Below are 13,713 nucleotides of genomic sequence, written 5' to 3' on the forward strand. Positions count from 1 at the left end.
ACCAAGTCAAATGCTTTCTCATAGTCAGTAAATGCCATGTATAGGGGCTGGTTATATTCCGAGCACTTTTCTATCACCTGGGCCCGCTTGCACAAAACAATCTTAAGACTGTCTTAGCTAAGTCCAGACTTAACTGGAGTCTAAAGAATAGGCCACTAGCATGGACGCTTAAGACTGGAGTCAAGACTGGGCTTCAGTCCTGACTTGAATAAGTCGCTTGTATGATTACGACTCTAGTGCTGTCTTGGTTAAGACACAAGGACGCCAGGTGTCTAAGTAGAGAAATTAGGGAAATACAGGAATGCGCTGGCACTGTCCCTGCTGTAAGATGTACACATTCCGTCAATTTTGCGTTGTGTAAAATCCGTGCCATTGCTTTTTGCGGCTTAAGATTGTGGTACGAGGAAAAATGCCCCAAGTGGTTGCTGAGGCCGTTTTGGGAAGCCACTCTGGTGAACATGAACCCGAAGCGTTCGACGTTCGGAACACGAGCCGTCTTAAATAAGCTTGGTCTTTCTAAAGACACCATTTAAGCCTGGACTTAGCTCAGACTTGATCGTGCAAGCCGGCCCTGGTTTATAGTGTAGATATGATCGATGGTAGAGCACCCTTTCCGATATCCTGCTTGACCCTTTGGTTGATTTAAGTCTAAGGTTGTCCTGGTCCTATTAGCGATTACCTTGGTAAATACCTTGTACGTAACTGATAGTAAGCTGATTGGTCTATAATTTTTCAAGTCCTTAGCGTCCCCTTTCTTATGGATTAAAATAATGTTAGCATTCTTCCATGATTCCGGTACCTTCAATGCCATCAGACATTGCATATACAGGATGGCCAGTTTTTCTAGCATGATATTCCGTCTGTCCTTCAACAAATCTGTAGTTACCTGATCCTCCCCAGCTGCTTTCTTCCTTTTCATAGCTTCTAAGGCTTTCTTAACCTCATCCTTCGTTACTGGCAGAACGTCTGATTGCTGTTCATTACAGCCAATTTCATTCTTGTCCTGACTACTACTATGGCTACCGTTCAGGTCCGTATAGAACTCCTCGGCTACCTTGACTATCTTGTCCATGTTAGTAACGACATTGCCCGCCTTATCCCTCAGTGCGTACATCAAATTTTTGTCTTTGCCTAATTTCTTCTTTACCGCTTTCAGGCTACGACTATTCTTTAGAGCATGCTCTATTTTCCCCATGGTATACTTCCTTATGTCAGCCACCTTACACCTTTTGGTTAGCTTTGATATCTCTGCCAGTTTTGTCCGGTCTGTTGGGTTGGAGGCTTTCATACTTCGGCGTTTCTTAACGCTTTCATGTCCGCTGGAAAAGGTGTGGTTTTTGGGTGGTGTCATTAATATTTTTTTTCTTTAAACAAGCTTGCTTGGTACAGGAATGTCTAGTATCAAACTGTTGAGGAGGAATTCCTTTTCAATGGTATTAGTGACAATCAACATATTTATTAAGTGATGAAAAAAAAGAAAAACTATCAGCAAAAAATATTGTGGCTAAAAACAAACGCGCAAAAGCATCAAAGTTTCTTGACACAAATAAAACAAAAAATTTCTAAAATATACGTTTTTTACAATAGGGACCAATGCAACATTGCACCAAATTCTAGCTTTCTGTGTACAGTATTCGCTGAGTTAGGAAAGAAAACAGTAGTAGTGTTCGACTACGCCAAGGTCGACCCCTGGCTCTCTTCTAGCGGAAAACACTACTCCCTGTGTTGCCAGTGGCAAGTAATACTGGCCAAAAGACGTTGTGACCCTCAGAACAGTGATCTCTTCTGAGCAGCAAAAGCGGAATTTTTTGTAGGCGAAAGCTAAACTTATCAGGGCGTGGTTGTCGATGCTCCGGGTTGGTTTGACTTAGTTTCGCTGTGAGCGCTAAAGTCTGAAGAGCTGAATTTGTCTTCCGAGTGATCACTGCTGCTGTTTGCATTCAAAAACTAGCTCTCCAATGCGTCAACTTCCGCAGAAACTCGCCATTTCCGCGCAGCAGGAGCCATGATGTAAACAAGGAGCGCCGATCAGCTGACTCCGGAGACCACCTAAACAGGCGTGGCAGAGCGGATAAATAAAAGCAAAAACAAAACTGAAAGAAAGGTTCCTCTATTTCTCACTGGATGACTTCACTTGTCAAGAAGTGCTTCGAAAGCGGGAAAATTCAAATAGTGAAATCATCGATAGCGGGCTATCGATGGGAATAGGCGTAGACAGAAAAGTACTAATCAAATCTTTCGTCTTAGGCAGTTTACCGGTATCCTCTCTGACAATCCTACTGTGCACTCAGTAATGATATCAACTGACAAACCATTTGCCAACTTGTCGGCTTTTGTCATTGTAGAAGCTATTAAAAACTGCGTTGGCAAGAACTACAAAGCCAGAAAGCAGAGAAACAGAGACCTCTTTGTCAGAAGAGACAATAGAGATCAAAGTGACAGTCTTTGGAAAATATTGGTGAGTTGAGTATGCAGGTGACTTGTCACTGCGCCCTCAACCACACAAAGGGCGTCATTTCTGAACACAAGCTGGTACAAAGTACATAAGGAGAAATCGAAGAACTAGCCGAACAAGGAGTAATTGCAGCCCGTCAGATCACCATCACAAGAAACAATACAGAAGTCAAGACAAAACACATTGTCCTAACTTTAATAGCACATCTCTGCCGGAATCCATTCAAGCTGCATATCTTCGGTGCAAGGTCCGTCCATACTTGCCAAATCCACTATGGTGTTTCAAATGCCAGCACTTTAACACAGCTTGTTGGCTTGCCAGGGGAAACCCACTTGTGTCACATGTGTACTCATGGCACATACTCCAGGTCGTGCCAATCTGGAAAACAGAAAAAGGAATGATAAAGGCTACAGAAGACCTGTCTTACCTTGAGGCAAAAAGAACACAACAGAAAGGTATACACTCCAAAGCAGTGTCATGGGGACTGCTGCCACTTTCAGCTCAGTCGGCATCTGGTGGACCTTGTGTCGACATCCTCGCATCCTTCACAGAAGCCTGGCCTGAAAACTTCACAAGTAGGTCTCACAATCAACGCCGGAGCTTCTCAGGTGCCGCTCTTCAGTGGCGGTTTCCTCGGCGACAGACAACCAGAACGACACTGCTGAACATGACGTTTCGCCCCATTTCAGTAAGAAGGCTGTTCCAAGAGACTGCCGCTGGACCAGAGCCTATTACAGCAGTGCTAGTGAAAAAGATGTATGCGAAGGCATGCGCGGCAGAGACTCATCCTTCATGTCCACCGTGGAGGATATGAATGTCAGCCGGAGCCTTCCAACATCCACAATTCACACACCTGCTGCGACACCACGGACATCCAGCACCATGAGAGTGGCAATGTATTAAACTCCTGGCATAAAAAAGGGAAGTCAAGAGTTATCGTTCTTAAGAATGGGTAACTTTCCTCAGTAATAATAATAATAATAATAATAATAATAAATAAATAAACCCCCAGCTTATCACAATGGCATATTTAATACAGGGGAACTGTAGAGGTTTACACAGAAATTACCCAGACATTACAGATATGCTCAAAACGATGACACACACTGCGCTGTGCCTCCAAGAAACTAACCTTGGGCCAGACCACACAAATATCTTCACTTTCTGAAAAGATCAAGTACAGGCCAGCAGACTGTCTGGAGGCATCATAATAATAATAATACAAAGCAGCGTCTCTGCCAGAGAAATACTGCTACAAATGAACCTTGTAGCAGTAGCTGTGAATATCATTAGCCATAAAACAATAACATATATGCTCTGTGTACACGCCGCCACACTACACAATTACTATGCACAACTTAAAAGAAATTCCTAAACAGTTTCCTTGCACTCCTCCTTTTGGGGAAGTGAACATACTGATTCCAGGGGGCTGATCATTTCAGGATTTTATTCTTACAAATAACAAATGCCTTGTGAGCACCGGAAAAACTATGTATTGGTGCCCCAGCTCTGGAAAAATGAGGGGCCATGATTTAGCCTTTGAATCTCCGACTGTTTTTAATTATTTTATTTGGGATGTTTAAGCCGAACCTCCATGGAAGTGGCCACTTAACTACAGTTTTAAAGATAACATCATCTACATCCATTGTCCCCACAAGGCAATGGAAAATTCACCTCGTTGATTTACCACTTTTTAGAACAAAGGCCATGGTGGAAAATGAGTATTCCGAATGCCTTAAATGAAAAATTTGTTACATCGGAATATCTGCAGCAATAATAGCCGTCCCACAAACGTCTTAACTCGCATGAAAAACATAAGGTTTAGTGGTCAAAGGAATGCGAATCTGCTAAAGAGAGCAAAACAAAGCTTGGGGCATCCTCCGCAGATGCCCCAAGACAGAAAACTTGCTCACTTTGAAAAGAGCTAGAGCCAAAGCACTATAGATTAGACGCAATGTAGAGAAAACCTCATGGCAACAGTATGTGTCCTGGATGAACAGCTCGATGTCATCAAAGAAAATGTGAGAAAAGGCATGCAAATTAAGGGGTATTACACTCCTATCACATTTCTAATGCTAACGCCTGTCACTCAAACAACATAGAAGAGCAGGCTAACATATTGGGTGAGCATTTTTCCACAGTTTCAAGCTCATCCAACTTCAACACACATTCCAAAAGCACAAAGCAATAGTAGAAATCTCTTTGGTGCAGGCATGCCATGAAATCTACAATCAGCTTATTACACCGCAAGAATTAGATACTATATTGTCATATGGTAAAATGACATCACCGGGTCCAGACACTGTACTCCATGCTTGCCCACCTCTCATAGATTGGCATAGCGGCTCTGCTGAAATTTTTCAATAAAATACGGGTGACTGGAGAGATACTTGAAGCGTGGAAAGAAGCACTTCTGGTACCCTTCCTTAAACCTGGCCCACTGCCAACTAGTGCCCTCAGTTATGGCCAATAGCACTCGCGAGCTGTATAGCAAAATCATCTGAAAACATTGTAAACATCACCTTCATACCTCAGTCCCGGTGACATTTAGACATACACTAATGTGGTTTTAAAAAGACATGTTCCAAACCGATCACCTTGTCCGACTTGAGAACACAATCCGAGGAGCGTTCTTTCACAGGCAACACGGCATCGAGGTCCTCTTCCACCTGGAGAAGGCCTACGGTATCACGTGGAGGTTTGGTATCCTCCGTGACTGAGCAGAACTACATATCCGTGAGGTCAAGATGCTGAACTGCTTGAGCAACTTCCTGTCACCTTTAGAGTCCGCCTAGGTGCAACTTTCGCTGACACTTATAATCAAGAGAACAGTGTACCCCAGGAGTGCATCCTCAGCACGACTCTCTTCATAGTTAAAATGAGTGCCGTAGCTTTATAATCTACTCAGTTTATGTAAATGACCTGCAAATAGCATGCAATTCTTTAGGATGTACTCAGTTTATGTAAATGACCTGCAAATGGCATGCAATTCTTCTAGCATATCTACCTTGCACAAAACCCAACACAGCACATCTACCTCTAAAAGGCAGGTACAAATGACCTTAAATATACTCACTACATGGACAGGTAAAAATAGATTTAGGTTTTCTCCTCAAAAAACAGTACCATTTCTTTTCTCTTTGAGATGAGGATTAGAGGTCGATTCTACTATCTTAACCAAACTCCAGTAGTACCAGTCAAATACCCCGCAGGGTACACTTGTTAAAGCAGATGTTTGCGTGTTCTGTTCGACACCACGGACCCCGAGCACAGCCGTGCGTGCCATCGCCGTGTCTGGGGAAAATGGGATCCTGGTGGTTGAGCCGACGCTGACTCTTTGGACTTTTAAGGCCCCTCAGCAGAGGCAGCGCACCACTTTGGCCCACACTTTCCATAGATGGCACTGACCCACCCAGGGGAAATCGACGGTCACTTTTTTTTTGTCCTCCCCTTCATCTTTCACTTTCCTATCTTCATCCTCACAACAGTCCTGTCTCCTCCTTATTTCTTGTTTTTGTTTATCTTCTTCAAGGCGACAGGGGTTAACCTTGCTTGGCTAACCAACCACCCTGCATTATGCCATATTTGGTTATAGTCGGGATGCACAGCTTGCGTGGGTAGAACTTGCTTCTAAGTTCCTGTCGCGTCTTCTCATAGGGCTCCGTAGTGGGTGGCTGCCACCACGGCCGAAAAACAAGGCTTTTTTGTGGCTACTTCTGTGCTAATGAATGATAGGGCTCCGAAACAAGGTCGCACCGATTTGACATCTCAATTCTTTCAAACCAACACGCTACCATGTGATTCACAGTGAAGACCAAGAAAAGACTGCTCGGATTGTAGCACTATTTATAGTCTCTAAAACCCTTATAGGACCCGAATACAAAGTCAAAAAGTTGCCAAACGGTGATCTGCTGCTGGAAGTACTCTATAAGCACAAATTTGAAAAACTGTTTCGACTAACTTCCTTTAGAGAAATCACCTTAACCATCAGTCCCCACCGCTCTCTGATTACTGTTCGTGGAGTGATCTCAGATTATGACCTCGTGCACCTGACAGAACTACTCGAAGGAATGCAGGAACAGAGTGTAACAAATGTGTACAGAATAAAAATATGGTGAGAAAACTTCCAGACACTGTCAAAGTAGGATACATGAAGCTAAATGTCAGCCAATGCATTTCCAAACCCATGTCATTGCTACAACTGTCAGAAGTATGGCCACAGTTCTCAGAGCTGCCGACTAACCTGTGCCAAACGTGCTTCGCATGAACATGCTGCCGATAACTGCCAAATTAAGCTTATCTGTGCATAAACTGTGAAGTTAACCATGCCGCCTATTCACGAACCTGTGCAACATGAAAAAAGGAAAAAGAATTCGTGACACTGAAAGTCACAGAGAACATTGCCTAGAAAGAAGCACGAAGCATTGGTACATAATCCTACATACTCTGTTGTGGCCTGGTGCAGGGGCCCCAGGTGGCTAGTGCTACTCCACCTCACATCAAGCATGCGGTCTTTCAAGTCAGCCGGCCGCAAGACCTCCCCACACACGAGGAAACCGAACTAAATGCATCAGAAGATGCGATGGACACCCAAGATAGTTCTGAACATCTCGGAGGCAGTGGGACTCCTTGGAAAAACCTAAAAAAGACACGAGGGCCAAAAGCAACCTAGTTCGTTCTCTTTACACACCTACGATACGGTGGCTTTCACAGTAAATTGAAATTGCAGGGGGATAATAAATAATGTAAAGGATATAAAAGACATTACGTGCACACTCACCTGTCGCTTGCGAATATCTTTAAACGTCTTCCACTGCAACAGAGAGCAGGCAAACAGGCTTTCTGGCGGCGTTGCCATCATAGTTGAAAGTAGTGTTGCAGCTCGGGAACTCAAGCTAACAAGTAGGCTTGAAGCAATTGCCGCCACTCTCATAACTTACAAAACAATTACTTTATGCTGTGTGTATCTCCAGCCATACCTTAATATAACTTATACCTTATTAATATACCTTAATATGAATTGAAAGACCTTTTAAATCAACTGCTGGAACCTTTTTTGCTAGTAGGAGATTTTAACGGCCACTCTTCATTTTGAGGGAGGGAAAAAACTGACCTGCGGGGCCAGATTATAGAGAATTCTTTTTTATGCAATAATGTTCGCTTGCTAAACACTGGTAAACCTATTTACTGTTCCCCAAGCTCGGGAAAATGAGTTGCATAGACTTGTCTTTTAGCTCACCCGGCGTTTTTAGTGATTTTAAATGGGACGTTTTGGACAACCCTTACAGGAGCGACCACTTACCCACTCTAATCACTTTGTCATCTGCACCAAATGTCACCCCCAGAAAACCACGACGCTGGAAGCTTCATATGGCAGACTGGGATCTTTTTAAAATGGAAGCGAATTTAGATGAAGTCTTTTGAGAAACTCATAATATTGACGAACTCAACAATCTGTTCACAACTTGTATCATAAGTGCCGCACATCTGGCCATTCCACAATCCACAGGAATTGTAAAATGCCTTCATAAGGTATGGTAGTTGTGTGAAATCAAGGAAACAAAACAAACAAACTTGGGGCATATTTTGAAGGTACCCGTCATATGAGAATCTAATACTTTTAAAGAAGGCAAGAGCCAGGGCCCGGTATATTCGTCATAACGCGGAAAAAACATTCTGGAAGAATTACATATCTTTTATAAATAGCTCAGTCACTTCCAAAAAAATGTAGGAGCAGGTACACAAACTAAAGGGTACTTACTCTCCCTTTGCTTTTCCGGTTTTAACAGCCCTAGGAGTACCAACAGATACAGAGGAACAGGCGTATATACTAGGCGAACATTTCTCCAAAATTTCCAGTTCTTCAAACTACCCAGAACCTTTCTTAAGGTACAAAAGCATAGCTGAGAACAAAGGCTTCCAACAGACAGTGGTAAAAATGAGTCATACAATAGTTAAATCAAATTACAAGACTTAGAGCAAGTCCTAGCTGCTGGTAAACAAACTGCGCCCGGCAAGGACTAAATACATTTCGAAATGCTTGTACATCTATCTGACTCCTCAGTGCAAGCACTTTTTAAATTTTTTAACGAGGTATGTGTACATGGAAAAATGCCAAAAGCCTGGAAAGAGGCTCTTATTGTACCTTTCCTGAAACCTAGAAAACCACCAACCTACACCGGTAGGTAAAGGCCCATAGCTCTCAATAACTGTGTGGCAAAATCTTTTGAAACCATTTTAAACATCAGGATAACCTTTGTTTTAGAATCTCGCCAAGTGCTCGATATTCATCAATGCAGTTTTAAAAGAATACGCTCAACTACAGATCACTTAGTTCGACATGAAAATACAATCAGAGATGCATTCATACACAAACAGCTCTGCCTTGCTGTCTTCTTAGACTTGGAGAAGGCATTCGATGCCACTTGGAGATAAGGAATTCTGCAGTATCTAAGTGACTTAGGCATAAGTGGCAGGATGCTGAAAGTTTTGAGTGATTTTCTGTCCAACCGTACATTTCAAGTTCGTTTTGGCTCAGTCCTGTTAAAAACCTTTGCCCAGGAAAACGGTGTTCCTCAAGGCTGTATTTTAAGCCTCATACTTTTTATTGTAAAAATGAATTTAATTAATCGAGTAATACCTAAATCTGTTATGTATTCAGTCTATGTCGATAATCTGCAGATAGCCAGCACCTCCTCAAATGTATCAGCCTGTGAATAACAAGTACAATTAGCAATAAATAAATTGGTGACATGGGCAAACAAAAATGGGTTTCAGTTTTCTCCGCAGAAAACAGTGGCGGTTATGTTTTCGCTCAAATGAGGCATGCACATCAATCCCACTCTGTATTTAAATGAGAATGAACTACCAGTTAAAAATGAAAAGTTTCTAGAGATAACTTTTGTCAGAAAACTCACATGCCTACCTCATATCAATGCCCTTAGAGAGAAAGCTTCAAAATCACTGAACAAACTCAAAGTACTTTCAAGAAAAAACTATTTACCGCTCTGTTGTGCGGTCTTGTTTAGACTATGTGTATGGGAAACAATTAGAGATCTTATTTGAAATGAGTGCATAGCCGAACCTCTCCCATACACAGCCTTTATGTTCATACAAATGAGCCTTCTCTCGAATACAGAAGATGGTTGCTTACATGCTCGTATGTCTTAAAAATGCAATCCCCACCAAATCATATATGCTAACCCATAGTCACAAAGTGCACCTCTAGAATATTGTTCCAAAACAGCCAATCAGATCTTGTATCTTTCTGTTTTGAAATGCCTAGAACTAGGAATACGGGAGAACCTTGCAAACATTGCCGCGAGGCAAGATCTATTACCCCTTTGGTACAGTCTCCTCCCTCTGTGTGATTTCACACTAACACACTTTCAAGAAAAGCTAACTCCACACATACTACAAGAAGACTTGGCTCTGGAGGAAAAATACAAAAATTACAGATCTTTTTATACCGATGGTTCTAAGAGGGTTCTAAGATGTGGGAAACGCTATAGTGCAAGGCAAATGGGAAAAAAACAGTAAGACTGCATAAACGTGCATCTGTTTTCACTGCTGAATGTTATGCCATTTTCTTAGCAGTAAAACATATGTTCAAGAAAAACTTAGAAAAGAGCATAATCTTCACTGATTCCCTCAGTGCTGTCACAGTTATACATTCCAGTAATGCAGTAGAGCCCTTAGTAGGAGACATAATACATAGCAGCTGAAACACGAGGGCAAGAAATAAAGTTCTGCTGGACACATAGGGATCAGCGGCAATAAGAGAGCCGATGCAAGTGCTGCCTGCAATGCAGAAATTCAGAAAGTAAATACATCACATCGGGATGCCATAAAATTTGTACAAACAGAACTGAAAAGAAAATGGCACGCTTCATGGAATAATGAAGCAAATAACAAACTGCACACCGTCAAGCCAAAACTCGAGGAACGGAAATCGGGTAATCATCAGAACCACTTATTTAAAGTAATTTTGTCTTTTCCGTATCGGACATACCCATTTGATGCACAACTTCATTCATAGGAAACAAGATAAGCAGATATGTGAAGGGTGTAGAGATGAGGTCACTATTAACCACATATTATCCTGTATGAAATTCGAGAAACTGAAGAAAAAATATTTTACACCCTTCTGCAGAAAGCAAATCCCATTCCATCCTGCCTTGCTCCTCGGATGCACTTGTCGATACCTCCTGTGTTTTTAACTTCTTAGAGGATGCAGTGCTCCTGAACAAGTTGTAATGTCTCTGATGTCGGTAGTTTTTATTCATAACATAAACATAATATGTCTTGTGTTTGGCGCATGATAGCCTTAGTTGCTTATGCACCATAAAATCCAACACAACACTGCCAGTCAAATAAGAGCAAAAGTTTTAGGTACAATTTTGGACAAAAAACTCAATTTTTTACTGCATATAAGTAATTTAAAGAAAGCAGCATCCCAGGTGTGTACTGAAAGGGGTCTAATGGGGCATGCCTGTTACATATATATCATTTTCTCCAAGTTATACTGTAGATTCATAGGATATGGCTCACCACCCCGCAGGGGCCATCTGTTAAAGCAGATGTTTGCATGTACTCAAGGATGGAAGCGCTGCTCCATTCTGCTCCAAACTGCTTTTCCTGCTCCATCCTGCTCCAAAGCACAATATTGCTCTAAAACTGCTCCAAACCAGCTGCCTAAAAGTGTATTGACATCAAATTTTGCAGAACAAGCGCTTTTGCAACATAGTGGGTAATTGTATTGCCTACAAAAATGTGATCTTATATAATTCATTTAGGCAACTTTGAGAAGTACACTAAGGCGGTTGCATGTCGTGGAGTTGTGTGTATTGCATCGGGTTTGTCGAAACACCTCCTCTCTGTACTGTTGCAAACCGGTTCCACTGCCGCCTCCACCATGCTGACGTCAGGCGCACACAACAGCCCAGCAAGCATTATGGAGACGCCCTTAGGGCCCTCGTTGCAAAGGTCTATAGGAGCCGACATACTCGAAACAATTGTAGCACTCCGGCAGAGGTATAACGCGTCTTGCACTGGGCCTGATAATAAACATTTATACTCTAGAAAATAATGGAGCATAATGTTTGTTTGCAAGTAAATTTAAGATGATCCCTAAGTAGTTGGATGGAATTAATTGCAAAGAAAAAGTGATCTGTCCACTTGACATAGCACCTTTATGCGCTTTTGAATTGCCTGTGGTGAGAGAAGTGAGAGAGAAGCGAGGGAAGTGGACACTGCAAACTACCACGATCTGTTAAAAACCTTGTACGGTTACAATGTACTGTGCAAGTTCTAATGATTCTGTTGTGAAAACAAGCAGATCACCGAGTCTCTTTGTTTATAACAAGTGTGTCAAGCACATGTCAGGCAAATGCATACTTGAAGCATTATAGAGGTGATGCCACAAAAGTGCCAATCACTAGAAATGTTCTAAGAGTGTTGAAAAGCCATACAAGGCATATTGCCGATGTATTGAAACAAAGGAAGCTCCAGCGTCGCTCAAACAAAGCATGATGCACCACTGGCAGAAGGCAGTGAAGTAAAGAACCTGAAGGAGAAAGCTGCCCTTTAGTGTCTCTTGACCTGGCTGAAGGCACTACTAACCAGTGCTCGGACATTTATCAGCAGAGGCATACGATCAAAAAGGATATGCACAAGATAAAGAGCAGAAATGTGCTGCTCTTTGATGTGAGCTCCAGACTAGAGGCGGTTCATGAGCGCATCAAAGTTGTGGACTCCAGCTTTGAATCTATCAAGTTGAAAAGTAGTCTAAACCTTTCAGTCAAGCTGAATGTTCAGTTACGAAGGGCAGAAGCAAGCATTCTGTTTATTGCTAGTCTGTTCCAAATTGTTTCTCAGGCCATTTGTGTTATTTTCAGCCTGTGTACATATTTTGTCTGTTTGTTGTCTTGTCAGATACATGTGCATAGTCATCAAATTATTGAATGTTGTGATAAAAAGGAATAAAAAAAGGCCCAAAAATATGGTATAATATTCTGCTGGGTCCCCAGCCACGTTGGGATTAGGGATAATGAGAGAGCAGATGCATGCACTGCATAAGCCAGAATCATGGAAATAAAACATTGAACATGTCACACAGGAATCGTATCGTATGAAATTAATGCGCAGCAAACTAAGAGCTAAGTGCCAGGCTGCCTAGGAAAATGTAACAAACAACAAGCTGCATTCCATAAAGCTCATATTGGAATAAAAATCATGTCAGCATCAGGAATGCTTCATCGAAGTACTAATTTCATGTCGTCTACGCGGAGGACACATGCAAATTGCACACTGTTTCTTACTAACAAAAAAAAAAGAAAGACAAACCTGTATGTGAATTGTGTGATAAGCCCACAGTAAATCATATTTTAATCATGTGTACAAAACTTAAAGAACTGAGAATAGACATTTTACTTAGTTTTACAGTGGCCACATCCAATTTCATCCTTCAGGGAATCAAGTACTTGTTAACATTTCACATGTTTTAATGTTTATCTAGAAAGCAGTCTTTTTTTTTTTTTTTTGTCAACTATAGACATCTAGACCTTGTGTTTGGCACATGATAGCCATAGTTGCTTATGCGCCATAAAACCCCATATGTAAATAAAACTGAATAAAATACTGGCTCTATGCAGCTTGGCAAGCAAGATGCACTCACTTTCGAGCATTGAGACTTGCTTAAACAAGATAAAAATATGCTGTGTACGTCACTGTGAAGTTCTCTTGGTAGAAAAACATGGTGTGCAGCATTTGAAATGCAGTTTTGCATGCTTGGAAGTTCCCATCGCTACCCGAGTCACGACCCTAAAGTCATCATCATGTCCAGCCTTGTGACACCCTGTCTAACACTTTTCAGTGGGAGCCGTCCAAGCCTAGCGGCTGCTGCAACGGCCATATTTGCTGAGGCAGCCACCAGCTCCAGCAATGCACCAAGGTCTGCTGCACAAGGAGCACACCCCAACGCATTAAAGCTCATCACGTGGAATACAGATGGCATTGACGAAAAGAACCTGGTGCTTCGTGCAAAAGCTGTCTGCTTAACCATTGAAAGGCAAGGGACGCCTTTAAACATGGCCACACTATGTGCATGCTTTTTGAGCACATTGCTCATGCTTGAATGATAAATTGTAAAAAGGTGGTTCAATGTGACAAGTGCTAGCCATTCGTAAGCACTCTTGTGCCATTGTTTGACTGTGATTTAGAAGTAGTTCATGAGTGAACTCTAACAATTCTTGTATCAC

At 42.0% G+C, this 13,713-nt stretch overlaps 1 protein-coding gene across 1 annotated transcript in view; it reads left to right on the forward strand.

Annotated features, from left to right (window-relative positions):
* Positions 1 to 13,713, forward strand: part of LOC146207110 (tyrosyl-DNA phosphodiesterase 2-like) — a 49,130-nt gene that overhangs the window by 3,667 nt on the left and 31,750 nt on the right. The window contains exon 3 of the mRNA XM_084600471.1: positions 13,329 to 13,523. Within this exon, the coding sequence (XP_084456597.1) occupies positions 13,329 to 13,523 (195 nt within the window). The remainder of the gene's footprint in view (positions 1 to 13,328; positions 13,524 to 13,713) is intronic.

The sequence above is a fragment of the Amblyomma maculatum genome, chromosome 1, assembly GCF_055883805.1.
Source record: "Amblyomma maculatum isolate TAMU_Amacu chromosome 1, ASM5588380v1, whole genome shotgun sequence".
Lineage (NCBI taxonomy): Eukaryota > Metazoa > Arthropoda > Arachnida > Ixodida > Ixodidae > Amblyomma > Amblyomma maculatum.